This window comes from Dysidea avara, chromosome 6, assembly GCF_963678975.1.
Source record: "Dysidea avara chromosome 6, odDysAvar1.4, whole genome shotgun sequence".
NCBI lineage: Eukaryota > Metazoa > Porifera > Demospongiae > Dictyoceratida > Dysideidae > Dysidea > Dysidea avara.
Window position 1 is genome coordinate 33,913,849 of NC_089277.1, and position 18,657 is coordinate 33,932,505.

General features: G+C 37.0%; 1 protein-coding gene across 1 annotated transcript in view; it reads left to right on the forward strand.

Annotated features, from left to right (window-relative positions):
- The window catches only part of LOC136258603 (syntaxin-binding protein 5-like), a 34,196-nt gene extending 27,500 nt beyond the window's left edge, over positions 1-6,696 (forward strand). Inside the window, exons 21-27 of the mRNA XM_066051944.1 lie at positions 570-640; positions 1,260-1,356; positions 1,491-1,599; positions 2,094-2,192; positions 3,305-3,435; positions 5,960-6,072; positions 6,454-6,696. Of these exons, the coding sequence (XP_065908016.1) occupies positions 570-640; positions 1,260-1,356; positions 1,491-1,599; positions 2,094-2,192; positions 3,305-3,435; positions 5,960-6,072; positions 6,454-6,591 (758 nt within the window). The 3' untranslated portion in view covers positions 6,592-6,696. The remainder of the gene's footprint in view (positions 1-569; positions 641-1,259; positions 1,357-1,490; positions 1,600-2,093; positions 2,193-3,304; positions 3,436-5,959; positions 6,073-6,453) is intronic.
- The last annotated feature ends 11,961 nt before the right edge of the window (positions 6,697-18,657 follow it).

An 18,657-nucleotide genomic window follows, 5' to 3' on the forward strand; every position in this document is an offset into this window, starting at 1 on the left:
ACAAACCGACTAAGAGTATACAATACTGCTTCTAATTAGGTGTTAACTCACAGAGTGATTCACATCAGGTTCAGTTTCTCACTGACACGCCCAACACACATGTGTAAAGAAACACGTGGGCATTGATGCCGTGACTTGCCGAAGTAACTAGTAACTGTCCCTTATGTTACAAATCGTCTTCTTTCATTCCTTCTTAATGATAGACACGATTAACAAACTTGAAAACTAGTCTTCTTTTAAGACAAGACGTTTTCTGTAACTCTCACGTAATAATCTGAAAAGAATCCGGTTACCCCAGTAACCATAACCCTTTGGGCATGATACTTCATGGTAAGCGCACTGCGTTATTAAACTCACAAACAAGCTGTAGGTAAATTGAATTGTACTCAGCGCGTAAGTTATTAGGTAGATATCAATCCATGATAATATTGATAGTAATCATATACAGTAGCAGTTGTGATGGTTAGAGAGTTATGTGTGTATCTGAAGTGTCCAGTATTCACTTTTGTATGTCATATGTAGAATATACACCGTCTATTATGACCTTCTGATTGTTTGTTGTTATACAGAAGCTACAACTACTGCTAGTGATGTGAAGGTCACCCAGTATGGTGTATTATGTAGTGAAGTATTGTGTAAGGTGAGCTGCTACAGGTGTGTACTGGTGTGCAGTTTAGTTGTCACTTGTCCCATTCAATGAGCCTACATGAAATTTGTTAGTGTAGTGAACTTTTGTTGGAGTTATTTTTGCGATGTCCCTGCTAAGGACTAAATGCTGCCCCATAATCTAATGTTCCCATTCCAAAGCCAAGATGTCTCATATATTTGGTGAAATGCTTATTACCAAAGTACAATGCTACTAAATGCAGTACATTCAGCAAAATGTAAGTACCTAACTGAAAACTCTTTTCATCAAGTTGTAACCTCTCTTGTATGAAATAAACAGCTTGTATGTTAACACTTACATGAGTGAATATGTCTAACTGACTTTGTATGTGTAATTGATATGACACATATTTGTCTTGATTGAATTGTGGCATTAATTTCCCCTTGCTTTATTGGCATGTAAATCATCACCAAGCAACAAATGGTTGCTATAGTAATCCTGATGAGAATGTTGTACTGGTTTTCCTTATATATTTCTGTGTGCATTCATTTAGTTCTACTATCCAAACTATTCCTTGTGTGGTAGTTGTATGTGTAGCTGCAGTGCCTACACTCAGTCTTGTGATGATGTTGATATTGTGTTGTATTCTCAGGTGTACACATTTCCTGATAACAATAAATTGACAATGGCTGAGCTGGTAGACAAAACAAAGACATCAGTCGTAAAAACTAAAACCTGCCACATTAAAGGTAACTGTGTGTATGGTGTGCATGTGCGTGCGTGCGTGCGTGCGTGCGTGCGTGCGTGCATGTGAAGTTAATATTGACATTTTGTGTGACAGTGTGAAATTAATTACTTGTTGATGTACTATTCTACTTTATAGGCTGTCCTAGTTTGATATGTATCACATTCAATGCTGAGATATTAGTGTATAGTCTACCAGCACTGAGACCGGTTGGTGTGGTCCCCTTCACACCACTAAATGACCTCAGGTAATTGTATGTAGTACAGTATTTATGTAGTATATGTATTCATGCAATCATATGATGTAGTATGTAATAGGACACTGTGGTCCCTTCATACCACTGCTAAAAATTACCTCAGATATTTGTGTATATAAATATTGTGTGTGTGTGTATATTAAGGATATGTGTGTCTGCTGTACTAGAAGCCTGTAAATTCCCCAGTGTAAGCAGATGGTGCTTGTGAGCATTTTACTGTTCCCACACATCAATCTACATGTATGACACAGCACATACCTATTTTCTGTTGTTGCATATTTTGCTTCAAAATCAGTTATATGATAGCACATGCATCAACCCGTATTGTAAATACTCTTCTGTATATATTTCACTGTATACTGTAAATGGGAGCACATATGTGTGTATGTGTTGTGGTGATAGCATGTATCTGCTCTGGCATCTATACCACTAGCTGGTTGAACACTGTATTACCATTGTATTAAATGTGTGATCCAACTGTACAGAGTGTTGAGGACATTCCATGTTGCTACTAATGGATCATCAGCCATTTACATGTACTCACCCAGTGAAGTACAGAGACTATCAGTACTGAAACACAATGAGTTAGTGGATATGAGCACATACACTGTACAGTGTGTGTGTGTGTGTGTGTGTGTGTGTGTGTGTGTGTGTGTGTGTGTGTGTGTGTGTGTGTTATGCATGCATCGTGTATACACACATGTTCATGTATGTGCACATGTGTGTTTGTGTGTGCATTATACTGTGTGGGTATTGTTCATAAGTTCATGCATAATAAAACTGGGCTGATATACTGGTGTTGTTAGTAATCTGTAATATTTAAGACAAACCATTTGATACCACCTGTTTGTTTTGTTTTGTTTTAATACTGCTATACTGTCTGGGCATTATGGCCTCCTGTGGGCTTGTTTCATCGCTTAGAAGGCAACCAGACATGCGACAATGTTTGTAGGCAGTTGGTGACTATGTAAACTGTTTGTTTGTGGTAATTTGTATCTGAGGCTTGCTGAGCTACCATGAGTATTTGGTGCTTTTGTTGAAGTAAATGGCAGTTACTTTAATACCAATGGCTTTTTACATTACTACCGTGATATTTAGTAATACCGTGATATTTTTTTATGGAAGATAAACCGTTTGCTATTTTTTAGTGGCTATGACCGTTATAAATGAGTAATTATTATTAAGAGGCTCACGCCAACCCGTATTTTTTTTAGTAAAGAAAGGGCAAGGTGAGCTTGTTATGAATGTTGGTTATAGCTATTGAATACGTTTAAGCAATGAAGCCTGATAGATTATATAGCATTCATTGAAAGGCAGGAAGTGTGATAATTGTGCATTAGTTTAAATGGTGCTGTGGTGCCAGACAATTGGCTTAACAAGCCACCATAAAAGGTAGCAACCACTATACGAAGGATGAAGTTATGTATACAGTGATTCAAACAGCTGACTGCTTATGCAGACGACAGTGCATACATTTGTATGGGAAAATATTTGGGACCTCGTGACAATGGCCGTTATGCAAAGGTGACCGCTTAAACCAGGTGACTGTAACACAGGTTCCACTGTATATGTGTGTATGTGTGGTGTGTGGTGCGTGCATGCATTTGTGCAAGCGTGAGAATTTGTTCTGTATTTGTGTCTTCTACTTACAGTGACTCAAAATTTCATACCCTTTTCCAAACCTCTTAATCTACAGTGTTGATTTTGCCAACATACTACCAGAGCTCTACATGGAGGTTGCTGATCCTGACTTACCGGCTAGTAAAGGAGTGTTGAGCACATTTTTTGGATCCACCCATCATTCTGTGTTGGATCGTGAAGAGTTGTGTGAGTGTGATCTTGTGATCTTGATTTGCCCATGACTCTGTGCTTTATATGGGTCATGCTTTTTAAACCAAGTGTGTGCCCACAGTCGATACAGCTGTGGACATGAACCTAAATTATTTCCATATAAGTACATGTTAACATGTGTATCTCCTGCTGTGTACCTACCTACAATACATGACGTCTATGTTTGTCCACACCCACATCAGCAAAACCATTACATGATAAAAGCAGCCAGCATGTGAGAAATAGAGCAAGGCCAGTGTAAGCACTACGGCAGACGTTTGTTGTTTGTTGATGTACTCTAATATTTCATCATGCTATTGTTGAATAGAGCTATGAGAGCTTGTAATACTTCAATTTCTATCTGATATACTCTCAGAGGAACATTTTTGCAGGGAAGCTTACCCACCATTAAAAAAAAACAAAAAAAAACATCCAAAAGTACTTTAGACAATTTGTTAGTGATAACCACAATGAGTACTTGACCTGACTTGTCATTTATGGTTCCTAATGAAGCATTAAACTTCCACTTTACTCTGGGGTGAAATATGGTTATGTCAACTGACTCAACTCTCCAGAGTTAATAAATATCTTTGCATTATTTATGTTGACACAAGATATATATCCGCTAATTGAAATAGTGCTCACAATGCTGCCTCTACAGGCCTAATGTATTTCGCAGGCTGACTCACGCACTGAGTTGGAAACAACTTTTGAACAATATTCCAGGCGGTATCCATCTCTTGCAACACTGGAGACACCACTATCAAGCTACAACTGCTACTATTGCTCTTCCTTACAAGTCGAGAACTAACGTATGCACTAATTAATTAGAATACATTTACGATACATGAGTTCTAGCAATGATAAAGTGTGATAGAGGCTACAGTTGTAGCATAGATGTTTTCCTTTGTTGATTTAGCACTAGTGCTAGGGTTGTAGAGATGAGCCAGAAATTATATTTAGCAGGGTACCACGGCCAGGCAAGGTGATGGTGCTATGCAAATTAACTGGCTCATCACTATAGCCCTAACACTAGTGCTAAGTACTGAAGCAACAAAGGTAAACATCTATGCTACAACAATAGCCTCTATCATGTTATTCTAATTAATTGGTGTGTGTACTAGTTTCTTGACTTGTAAGGAAGAGCAGTTCCAGCAGTTGTACCTCGATAGTGGTGACTCCAGTGATGCAAGAGATGGATAATGTATGGATTATTGTTTAAAAGCTATTTCCAGCCAGTGCACGAGTCCAGTTATAGATAGTAGATGCGCCTCTACTATCTATGCTCCAGTCCGTGAGTCCAGTCTACGAAATACATTACACCACCTCTACATAATAAATCAACACTTGATACTGACAATATTAAATTTTGGAATATTTGAAGTTTAAACAATAAATCATGTGCAGTTACAAGTAATGTGCTGTTAAAAACCACCTTATGCCTAACTATGTAATAATGCAACCACCTTATGCCTAACTATGTAATAATGCTGTCATAAATAAAAACTTATTTTACTGTACCTATGTGTGACTAAGTTTCTAATTAGTTATTGTAATTGAATGTAGTTTGTAATTCTGTTTTACAGCCGCTAAACGTCTGTTAGCCCAAGACCCCCTCTTTGTGGTGGCCAATGTATTTCGTCGACTGGACTCGCAGACTGGACCCACGCACTGAGCTGGAAACAGTTTTTAAACAATAATCCAGACATTATCCATCTCTTGCAACACCGGAGACACCACTATCGAGTTACAACTGCTGATAGTGTTCTTCCTTACAAGTCAGCAGCTAATTAATTAGAATATGCTTACGATACACCAGTACTAGCAGTGATAAAGTGTGATAGAGGCCATTGTTGTAGCTTGGATGTTTTTCCTTTGTTGCTCCAGTACTTAGCACTAGTGTTAGGGTTGTAGTGATGAGCCAGTTTATTTGCATAGCCCCATCACCTTGCTGGGCGGTGCCATCTACAGCTACCCTGCTAAGAATTGTTACTGGCTCATCTCTACAACCCTAGTACTAGTGCCAAAACAATATAGGAAAACATCTACGCTACAACAATAGCCTCTATCACGCTTTATCGCTACCAGTACTCGTGTATCGTACGTGTATTCTAATTAATTAGTGCATGCACTAGTTTGTTGACTTGTAAGGAAGAGCAGTATCAGCAGTTGTAGCTTGATAGTGGTGTCTCCAGTGTTGCAAGATGTCTGGATTATTGTTTAAAAGCTGTTTCCAGCTCAGTGCGCGAATCCAGTCCTGGAGTCGAGTCTGTGAGTCCAGTCCGCGAAATACATTACGCCCTTTGTGGTGACCATGTCAAGTTTCCAAATGTAGTAAAATTTATCTCTTAACCTCACTACCTCATTGTAATGACTTTGTCATTAGGCCCCAAAGTGTATGTACATGTGTATTGTGTACCTCACCAAAGTGGCCACTGAGACCATGTCATTATGTCAAACTAATACCTATATGTACAATCACAATGCCTGTCTCATTTATGACATTACTATCATTACATAGTTGGTGAGAATGCTGGTCATCCCCTACGAACTGTGGCTGAGACTCGTGCTGGTCCATTGGCAGTACAAAAGGAAGCTGTTAGCACTACCAGTATTCTGGCAGATGCTAGAAAAGTAAGTCTACCTCTCTTACAGGTACTACAGTAAACAGCATAATTACTTGTATATTACTTAAAGAATTTCAATTCATTTGGTGTAGTTTAACCCTACGAAACGCAAGTGCCACATAAGTGCCAAAAATGCATGCTACTCTATCCCCTTCTGTAATACTCAAACCTGTTTAAGCTAGATAAATAAAATTACAACTATTTGTTGGCAATGTAATGCATAATAACATTGTGGTGACAGCGAAACCATTTTAGATTTGTGTGTTTGTATCTCGTGTGTTCTGACTCAGTGTCACACCATACATTACACACACACACACACACACACACACACACACACACGGACACACACAAATGTGATTAGATTTTGTAACGTTTCTTCTAACAGGCACTTTCGGAGAGAGGAGATAAGCTCAATGATGTTGTAGAGACCACTGCTAGGATGAGGGATAGCGCTGATGCTTTTGAAGAAGCTACAAAGGCCTTGAAAGAGAAGTATGCTAATCGAAAATGGTGGCAACTGTGATCACGTTATATTATTTCATGTGTACAATTGGATTTCCACTGTCTTATTTGTAACTTTCAAGAACGTCAATTTTATATATGCATGCATTAAACTTATTACAAATTGCTTGCTATTCTGGGGTATATTTATAGTGACCAACATCCATGAGCCCTTGACTTGAGCTCTGGCAGTTACATGATGGCTACAATAATTTATTTCAGTTCTTTGGCAACTACTGCAGTGATCAAGAATGGCGATTGTAGTTATGAATAGCTAGCTAGAATGTGCTGTATAAACTGCTGTGCTTCAAAGTGACTAGTTTTAAAAGGTGAACAACGATAATAGTTCTCATGCATATTGAGATACAGTATAGCTGATCTGTACTGGAACACTATCTGTATATGTTAATCTGAACAAAAAAATGGACAGATAAGAACAGGACAGATAATTTGAATAATACTTTGTCCATGTATTTAGTTACTTGTAGGCCTGTGTCAAATATGCCAGCATACAAATAAAATAATAGGCTGGAGTGGTAGGCCTAGCATATTAGATGGACTTTTCAAATAATTTTATTAGCTTATTCCGTGAAATATAGATTGATACTCCCTAATAAATCTGTTAGTGAAAACTGTAGGGCACTCAAATGCATTGTAAGCTCCTTAGATTAATACTCTCTAATAGAACAGTCACTTTGTAGTGAAATACTCTAATAGAGTATTCACTGATTAAAACACTGAAGAGCATAAAAGGTGAAAGTCTTGGATCCCTGGAGCATTTTAGCCAAAATTTTGAGCATATTTTACTCTGGCCTAGTAACTTTGCATATCTACACATAACTTAGCTGCAGACCTCAGACTATGATGATAATACCAAAGATGGCTTAAAAATAGGTATTCAGTGACAATGTTTGCCTTATATGGAATATATTAGCTGGAAAATGTCTATACTCTATACTGGCTTATTATAAAAATGGGTTAGTATTAGACAAAGCATAGTGTTGGCATACTAGGCAGAGTATAAGCCCCAATGAAAGCACACATGTGATAGAATACTCTAATAGAACAGTCATACAGTGTCTGCTTAACAGCTTTTTACTGATTAGAGCAGTGTTTTATGAAACTGTCAAAATAAATAATTTCCATGGTAACTGTAACTTTTTATAATTGAAAGTTATCATTCAGAAAGCAATTAACATTTTTACTAATGTATATATAATGTCCCCAGTCTCATTAACATAATGATCATTAGCTAGTACCGTAACTCAGCTTAATCTTTTAATGACTGTACAACCCAGTACACTGATAAGTGCATCAGTTTAAGGTGGGACCGGAAAAAACTTTGCCTAGATACTCTCTAGCAGAGTATCAATTGGTACAGCGGATGGTGAGGCAAATTTTGCATTTGGCCAAAAACTTATTGGCAGCTAAAGCACACTTATACAGTTACAGAGGTTTTCTTCAAAATATGTTTCCCATACTGACAAACACGTGCACCCATCTTTCACTGTATCTTTAAATATTCAATCAACTTTACTGTACGTTGTGAACATATACATACATACATATGTCATATTAGTGGAGTGGCCTATTTTCAAGCCATATTTGGCATTATCATTATAGCTTGAGGTCTGCAGCTAGTACACTGCTTGAAGTATCTTAGTTTACTACAGTGGTATATCCCCAGTATATGGAACAGTTAATTGTTTGTTATTTTAGTAGTTTTTCAGTAAACCCGCATTCACTGATGTTTTACTGAGAGTTTAAAATAATTATGTTCCATATACTTAAGTTTACTGACACTTTACTATCAGTATAACTACAGTAAGGCATCTTAACAAATTAGTAAACTAAGAACCTTCAAGCAGTAGTAGGTATACAAGTAACTAGGCCTGAGTAAAATATGTTCAAAATTTTGGCCAAAATGCTTTAAGGAATCCAGCACTTTCACCTATTATGCTCTTCAGTGTTTTCATCAGTGAATGCTCTATTAGAGTATTTCACTACAAAGTGACTGTTCTATTAGAGAGTGTTGATCTAAGGAGCTTACAATGTATGTATGCATTTTAGATTCTCTTCCTGGTAAAACGATTTATGTCATGTTCAATCTACGTTGTGAACATAGACATACATACATTATAGCCACATGCACGCACACACACCCGCGCACACCCACACACACACACACACACACACACACACACACACATACATACATACGCATACACATGTGCACATATGCACACATATTGCTGATTGCAGGATTTTGAATTTCTTGCTATACCAGTACATACGTATGTACTGTGTACTGTATTGAACATGCATAGTTATAGGCACTGAATTCAGTTATTTATTATTACTGCATTTATTACCTATACTATTATTCTCTGAGTAGGTGTTATGCACTTGTCAACCCCATATACCAACTAGGATTTGGCACCTATGTTTGCCTCACCTCTAGGGATTTTGACAACAATAGTACTAGTTTGGTAGAGCAAAATTCAAGTTGATCAAATCTAGTGATGTGCAATGTCTCAATTATATTGATTGTCATACTGCATAGAGGTCTTAAGAAGAATCTAAAACACATATTTTACAGGATGCCGTTACATATGTCATGTAATAGCTGCAATGCTTCACAGAACACTGGGTCATTATGAGCGTGTACATATATAAACATGGGATGTTCTATTAGCATTTCAAAAGCTGCCAAAGTGAATTGGCTAATGAAAAGTATGTTATTAAGCACTACATATGTATATATTATACCCGTATTGTCTGTGGGGTGTTGTGGCAGAAGCTGCTTAACAGCGGATGGTAAGGTAAATTTTGTATTTGGCCAAAAAGTTCTTGGCAACTAAAGCACACTTATATAGTTACAGAGGTTTGCTTCAAAATGTAGCACTGGATAGACTTTGTTTCCCATACTGACAAACACCCATCTTTCACTGTATCTTTAAATGATCTCTAAGAACCATTAATAAGATCAAGTTACAATAATTTGTATGTCCAGAGTCTCAAATTTTTCACACCTTTCCGATATTGTAAATTATCACATCAATTACATGATGTAAGCTCAGATTTAATGGCATCTTATAAACATACAATGGATAAGCTTGATCTATTCACTGTTCAACATCGCATTATACTGAGACGTGTCTTTTCGCCAACCACAGTACATGAAATGCACGCATCATGGATGTACTCCTTTATGTTCCAGTTCTTTTCACTGACCAAGCAAGTTGTCAATTTATTCTTTCAGTCTTGACTCGTATGATTGATAATCTATAGCAGCTACAAGTTTACCTTTGTACTATCTCCAGGGTATCAACGTCCTTAGCCAAGTATGTATGGGGACCAAAGTACAGTAGGTGAGGTCTTACTCATGTCTTGTACAAAACTAGCAAAAAGTTAATTAGGTTCCCATTTTTTGCTGAATAAATTATGCAATCACTATACCATAATAGACAAAAATTTATAATATTTTATTATAGCTGTTGAAAGGTTTTCGTGTGTTAAATTATAAAGATGCACCTTTCTACATTAAGTCCCTATAATTCCATATACTGCTTTGTATGTCAAAAGTAGTGTACGTACCGCATCAAAAAGTTGTTGCAGCAAAAAAAAAATGCTTGGTCAATTTTGGGAAATTGGTAGGACCAGAAACACACAATTAACTTTGCATGGTCTAATCTTTACAAATGTCCTCTTGAGCAATCCCAGAAGTTTTATTGCACAATCAGTAGGTTTACCACAATGCAAGGAAAGCTTCAAAGATGATGTGCTCCAAACCCCTAGCCCTTTTTAAAAGTCAACTTCAGTCAATTGTAGTAGGGGCCTTGGGGTAGTTGAAGTTTCCATTTGTAACTAAAGTTGCACCACTGCGCACAACTTTACATTTCTTAAGGTTCATATCAAGAAGACAGCACCTTAACAGTTCCTTCATATTGTCCAAGTCTCTCTAATTTAACTGCATCATAAATGCTTCAATTAACTGAATTAAGTACATGTGCCATTGGCAAACAAAATTTGATCTTGTTAACCTTTGTTTTTTTCCAGTGTCAATTACTAAATGACACTTGATAAGTTCAGCAATATTCAACAATGGTGATCCATGAGAGACTCCACTAGTTACAGCGTTTTCTGTCCACTGAGACTCAATACTGCTCTTTGGGATTGACCATGCAAGAAATACCATAAGTAAATGCTCATGAACATTAACATAAGCTTAGGCTCTTTAGGCTAGCTCTGTGAATTACAACATTGATATTGTGAGTGGCTGTGCATCTCCAAGTAAATTAACTGATGTGTGAGTTTTGGCATGCAGATTGCCACTGTGCATATTATTTATGTTTTGCAACATTCACACACAGAAGCATTTATGAAACTTACTAATACATTGTAGCGTACCATAGTAACCATAGTGTAAAAAGATCATAATGCCTTTGATTCACTACCTCATCTTCAACTCATTGGAAAGCTGAAAGGCTATGCTGAACCTTCTTGAGATCATGAATTTTTACTCATGCATCTTACACAGTTTTGTGTGGTTTCTAATTTATATCCAGCTGTCTGGCAATAGCATCTTTGTACTGTGTACTACGTATGTCATAGTACAGTTGTAATTATCTTCTTTGTTAACAGGTGAAAAGAGTGGAGAAAACAAGCAATTGCCTTACAAAAGAATGTCTGTGCTAGGTATTTCTATACATGGGCTGCCTAATGGAGTCTTATTGAAGCATCTATCATCATATGGCCTAAGGAAATTGATATCGATTTTTGATGCTAGAAGCCAATTAACCCTCACTAGTAAGATGTATATGTTTTACAAACTACATGCTTGTTAGCCTGTATAATGTATAGTTGTCTATACATATGTATGTGTATCTGGTTGTTTTAAGAGTTTCAAGTGATGGCCTCTTGTATGGTATACAGTGCTTACACTGTAGCTGCTTGTTGCTAGTTGTAATCTTGAGAAGGAAGACTTATATAACTCCAATATGCATCTATAATCAGTTAATGGGGCAAGTACATGCAATGTTTCAAGTATTTGGATTCCTTATTTATCAGATGTACAAGATAAGGTACATCTTAGGTCTTTCGGGCTTTGTGTTTTGTGTTGATTATCTACTAAGAGGATGGTGTACTGTTTCATCCTATTGGGATATTGTTGTGTGGGACTGAGCCTTGGGCCATTAAGAGAAAACTATACACTGCTGACTGCACAAATCTTTAAAAATTGCGTGACCCATGAGCAAGTGCGTACATCAGATTTAAAAAAAAACATTTTGTTTCATGGAACAGGTTGCTGATGTCCGGGACCAAGATTCCTGACATTAGCACCTTGTTCTATGAAACAAAACATTTTGAGTTCTGTGTGTACATGCAAGCATGCATCACGCAATTTTTAAAGATTCATGCAATCAGCAGTACTAGGAAGACTTAATATTCAATATAATTATACACTGTATGTATTGGGTGTTAGTCGTCAAGCTAAGCAGAGAGTTAGACATCTTACCATTTCCCAATTAAGAACTATATAATAATATTATGTTTAAAATGGATAAATCTATGAAATATCTCATGTCTGTTAAACACTTATAATGGCTTGGTCACACAACAAGAATGGATGATGCTAGTATCTGTAAAAGACTGCTGTTTGAGTGATTGCCACAGACTTGGCCTGTATCTGGACTCATGGAGCCAAATGGGAATAAAGGCAGGATCTGAGGAGGCACAGTATCGCTGAGGCTGATTGGCACTACATTGCTCAATATGGAAATGTGTCCAGGAGGTCTTAAGAGGGTGCAGAACACTGCACTTCCTATGCAGTTTACATGTGACATTTGTCACCACCAATTTCAAAGGAGACTCTGTGTGTGTATGCGTGTGTGGGCAGCATAGCTAAGTGGTTAGGGAATCGGTCTAGTAATCGAAAGGTCCCAGATTTGATTTCAAGTTGAGCCAATTTGGTATTGTTGTTGTTTCCTTGAGTAATATTGTTATTGTTTCCTTGAGCAAGAAACTTTACTCACATTGCTCCAGTATACCCAGCTGTTAAATGGGGACTTGATGGCCCGGTGTCAGCTAGGGAAGCAGCCCACCCAACTGTAACATCAGTGGGTACAGTACCTGGTGTAAACTGGAGAAGCAAATGCCAACTGTTCATGTTTCACATTGTGGGTGAAAATTCAGGTGGGACTTCGGGTGTCCACACATTCACCTGTAAGTACAGCCTCCTGTGAGTTACTAGTCCTGCCCCAGGGAGGTATGGTTCGTTTCCATTTTTGGATGTTTATTGACCTCACATTTTCATCCACAATTGGATGATTATTGCAAAGGAACAAAATCATCCAAAAGTGGATGATTATTGCTCATATCTCTATATAGTGAGAGATTTATGCAACAATCATCCAAATTTGGATGTTTCTTGCCATCCAATATTGGAATACATTTGTCGCTATCCAAATTTGGATGTTTCTTGCCATCCAATATTGGAATACATTTCTGGTCATCCAAATTTGGATGTTTCTTGCCATCCAATATTGGAATACATTTCTGGTCATCCGAATTTGGATGTTTCTTGCCATCCAATATTGGAATACATTCCTTGCCATCCAAATTTGGATGTTTCTTGCCATCCAATAATGGAATACATTCCTTGCCATCCAAATTTGGATGTTTCTTGCCATCCAATATTGGAATACATTTGTTGCCATCCAAATTTGGATGTTTCTTGCCATCAAATATTGGAATACATTTCTTGCCATCCATTTTCGGATGTTTCTTGCCATCCAATATTGGAATACATTTGTTGCCATTCACATTAAAAGTTTCTTTGATTTTAAATTGTGTATTGTAAAACATTAAAATTACTTGATGCAATTTTAAGAAGTTATGAATGATTTGAAGTAGAATGCACTCAGTGGCACTGTGTTGCTATCTTCTTGTTTCAGTGCTTTTATTATTGTGATCCCTACACATACTGAAAATTCCACAGAAACTGATCATCTGCAGCTGTATGCTACCAATCTCACTTAAAATAATTGAGGTTTCAATAACCTCTATTTGGGGGACTCCAATGTTTTTGAGTACTGTTTCTATGGGCCGTAAATGGAGGTCGACTTGTTAGTGTACTACAGGAAGAAGATATCGAGCTAAAACTAACAGGTACAGCTATAAGGCAATAACACAATTTTTTTTACTCGGGTTTAAATTTTTCGCCTGTTTTTCCGAGTAGAGGTAAATTAGCATTTCTTTAACAATACCTGGTGATTTCATTTCGAAATTATCTCTAGAAGTCGCATGATAGGTCCTTAGAAGTATTCTTCGTGGGAAGCTGTACTCGAAAACGTAAGAGTCCCCTAAATAGAGTTTGCAAGACGTCATTTCGGAAATAGTCTATATTGGATGGCAAGAACCATCTAATTTTGGAAAGCAAAACTTACATTCCAATAATGGATAGTAAGAAACATCCATTTTTGGAAAGCAAAACTTATATTTCAATATTGGATGGCAAAAACCATGCGATTTTGGAAGGCGGAAGTTACATTCCAATATTGGATTGCAAGAAACATCCAATTTTGGACGACAGAAATTACATTCCAATATTGGATGGCAAGAAACATCCAATTTTGGAAGGCAGAAATTACATTCCAATATAGGATGGCAAGAAACATCCAATTTTGGACGACAGAAATTACATTCCAATATAGGATGGCAAGAAACATCCGATTTTGGACGACAGAAATTGCATTCCAATATTGGATGGCAAGAAACATCCAATTTTGGAAGGCAGAAGTTACATTCCAATATTGGATGGCAAGAAACATCCAATTTTGGACGACAGAAATTACATTCCAATATTGGATGGCAAGAAACATCCGATTTTGGAAGGCAAAGTTTACATTCCAATATTGGATGGTTAGAAACATCCGATTTTGGAAGGCTAAGTTTACATTCCAATATTGGATGGTTAGAAACATCCGATTTTGGATGCTTCTTGCATACATCTCTCACTATATAGTGAATCAAGCAAATATCATCCACTTTTGGATGATATTTGCTTACATAAGCACTCACTAGAGAATCAAGCAATAATCATCCACTTTTGGATGATGTTTGCTTATGTAACTATAAGAGAGATGAGTAATAATCATCCAAAATGGATGATTTAGTGAAGCATCATCCATATTTGGATGAAAATGTGAGGTCAAAAAGCATCCGATTTTGGAATTTGACTATACCTGGCCCCAGGAGGATTTGCTGGCACTGACTCAAAGCACCTAAGTAGCATATGGGTGTCCCAGTGCTGGTTCATGCACTGCGTAGATGTAACCACTAGTGGCAGCCGAAGGCTTTGCTTTGCTTTTGTGTGTGTGTGTGTACGTGTGTGTGTGTGTGTGTGTTTGTGTGTGTGTGTGTGTGTGTGTGCGAGTGCGTGTGTGTATGCGTGTGAGTATACATGCACATGAGTGTGTGTGCATGCATGACATTATCCAATAGGAGACAGCACGTGGGAAAAATCATGTTGGCAAGATGTTAAGAGTGGTGTTCCACAAGGATCAATTCTAGGACCTCTTCTCTTCCGAATGATATGCCAGAATCTCTCAAGTCATGTGTTTTAATTTGTAGATGATACCAAGCTTATACCAACTATTTCTACATTGGCAGACCATGTTTAACTTCAGACTGATTTATACAATCTAGCCAAATGGTGTGATGTGTGGCAACTGAATTTCAATGTTACTAAATGTAAAGTGATTCACTTTGGTCGAACCACACATAGCTTTGGAGACTACTATCTTAATGGTGTCTCATTGGACTCAGTTAATTGTCATAAGGACTTGGGCATTATATTTGATGCAAATTTAAAGTTTCACTAATGCGTTTCTGAAGTAGCTATGAAAGCAAACAGGGTATTAGCTTGTATAAAAAGGGGCTTTATTGATTTGAGCAAATTTCTACTGTTGCAATTGTACAAGTCAATGGTTCGGCCTATATCAGAATACAGAAATGTAACTTGGGGACCCCATTATGTATTAGATCCATGTAAACTTGACAGTGTGCAACAGCATATAAGCTACAAAACTAGCATCATCTTTAAGAGATAGGTCTTACACAGATAGACTGACATCAATCCATTTACCATCTCTTTTGTAAAGGCACAGACGTGGTGACTTAATATTTCTTTTCAAGCTATTGAATGGTTACTTTTATCTAGATCATTCCAACTCATGCATATAAATTACTTAAGTCCCCTACCCACCATTCACCCATTCATAAACTAGATGCAATAAACAAAAATTAACTACGAATATAAGTATTACATTAATGTAAATCTAGAATCATTAAAGTAACTATCTATAGTTGATTAAAAATTATTTAATGAAGAATTTTCCACAGTGTCACTCGTAAGATTGTTCCAGTCATTAATTACTCTAGTGCCAAAATAGTTGATCTGACATGTACAGGCTTTTTAGCTTCAATCCAAATCACATCATAATCATAATCTTTACCTCTCGGAGTAATTCTAGAACATAAATTGGCACATTCTGTGCTGTTTATCATAGACTGAAGTGTATGCCTGGGAGATCCTTGCTCATGCTACGTATTAGACCATACAATATAATATAATCCATGTACGTCATGTACCTAAAAAAACTGCTCTATTAAAGCATTCTCAGTTCACCAGTTGCTTGATCCCATATCAAAGTTCAATTCAGAATCATTATCCGTTGCATCAGATGATATTTGTTCATACAAAAAAAGAAGTAGTTATTGTGAGTACACAGCTTTGGCCAATGGTCGAACCACGTTGTGCTTGCACATACGTTTGGCCACCAATTTCATGATGTAAAACCTATTGTATAAAATGTACACTAAAGAAAAACATATGACACACATAATTTTATTAAACCTCATTGAATCGTATCAGAACTCAGGTAGGATACACATAGAACACCTTATTTAGAACTATAAAAGTATATTGTAGTTCCTGGTCCATTACCACTACCAGGAAACTGACTGGCTGTCGTATTCATTGTACAAAATTATCACAGAGAATAGTTTAACAACAGCAGCTTAATACTAACCTGTTCCAGGAACACCAGTGTTACCAGGCAGTAGGTGAGTCTTTGTCCTACCAAAGAAGTTTGGTTTTAAAAAAGTCTACAGGACTCATGTTCCTTCCTCAAAAGAGTAATGTAAGTTTTTATTATCGCATACATGCATGCTGCTACCTGGTGCTGTCAAACTTAGTGTGCATTTATAGAAATTTCTAGCTAAGTCTCTGAGTCAAATAGGGGTTTCCAAAAAACCCTATGCATATATGTCGAATCTGCTCCAAGTATACTAAAGATATTAAAGTTGCTATACATTGAGCTGTGTTCACTGACAAAGATTACAGAACTAGTCAGTCTATATAGTGTTTCAGTAAACAAAATTTTTAAGTTAAATGGTTCAGATTATAATAATCAGTGCAGTGTGCTACTAGATGCATGTTGACTTTGTAGCTACGTATATGTATACACAATGTACTTTAGCCTTATAGTTTATAATAGTTAGTTACTTTTAATTTGTTTTGCTTCCTTTTTCAGTTGTTTCTTGTTTTCACAATTGAAAGACTTACTGTGATTATAATCCCGGTATGGCTGACTGTTCTATACAGAGCATGATGTTTGAGTTTATGCCAGTTGGGACAACGTTTCCACTAACAACCAGCTCTAAGAATAGTATTAAATTTTATAGTCCTTATTGTGATGTTAGGTACATACTTAACTCTATATGGCTAGCTAGCACTTCAATACATGCTTAAATTTATGCTAGAAAATTCTAGTGTATAGCACTAAAACTCACAATTGAGTACAGTATTTCATGATAGCTATGGTATACATGTAATTAAATTTGATGTATAAACATAATGAATTCAGTTCTAAAAGTGTTTTGAAGTAATCAAAGTCTGGTGGATTAGCTAACATTGAGTGTTTTCTGGGCATAGCCTAATGGCCGGTTGAAGGAAAGAATTAGGGAGTGCATTCTAAGTTGCCAACTGAGCTGAATATAGACCCATGCACGGTGCAGTAATGTTAATGACCGGATGGGTAGCTAATGTAAGATCATAATGTCATGCAGTGCATGTATGGTAGCTATGGCTAGCTGTATGAGATGAGATTATTGTAATGAGCATACGTAATTAGTCTATGTAGCTTGCATAGCTTGATTTCTTCTAAGCTTTACAGTTGGTCATGATCAGATGGTTGTAACTTAATAGTAACACTATAAACACTTTGTTATTGCTATAGCTATGAAATTATACCGTATACTCTGTACTAACTAGCTATATAGATGTCTTTCTAGACTAGCTATAGCCATAGTTATGTATGGAGGTTAGTTAGCTAGTTAATATCAGTTTTTAGTGTCAAAATAACAGGGTTGTACAAAAGGACATGCCTGCAAACGTAATAAGCATACGTACGTACAATAACATTAAATGATTATGAGCACAGCGTTACAAAAGCAAAACTCAACAGGCAAAAAACAAAACAGAACAAAACCTTGTCTAGTTAGCTACACAAATATCAGAAAAGATAACAGCGTAAGGCCAGGAACAGAGCTGACTTCTTTACTGTCTGTAGGATATGGCATAGCTATGATAGCTAGCTATAAGCGTTTTTATTTAGGCTGTTGCTATTGTTCCGGCAGTCACGTGAATAAAAATAAAACTTAGACAAAAAAGGTCCTCAAACGAAAAAAAAAAAGAGAAAAACACAAAATACCTTGAGCGGGAATAGAACCCGGGACCACCTCCAGTGTTTGAACCCAGAGTCCTACCCATTATGCTAGCTACGTGGCTCCCAGCTACCAAACTCCCTTAGTTTCTACCTTACAGTGGAGTAACTTCTATATAGTAGATATTGAAGGTGAAGAAGAAACTAAGGCTGAACCCAACCCTAACACTCACTACTTTTCGCGTCCCCATAAAGTTGCATGCTCGGGGCAACCTACTAGACGCGTTTCCTAAAGTCGAATACTCGGGGAAACCTACCGGCTAGACGTGTACCCTAAAGTCGAATACTTGGGCATAGCA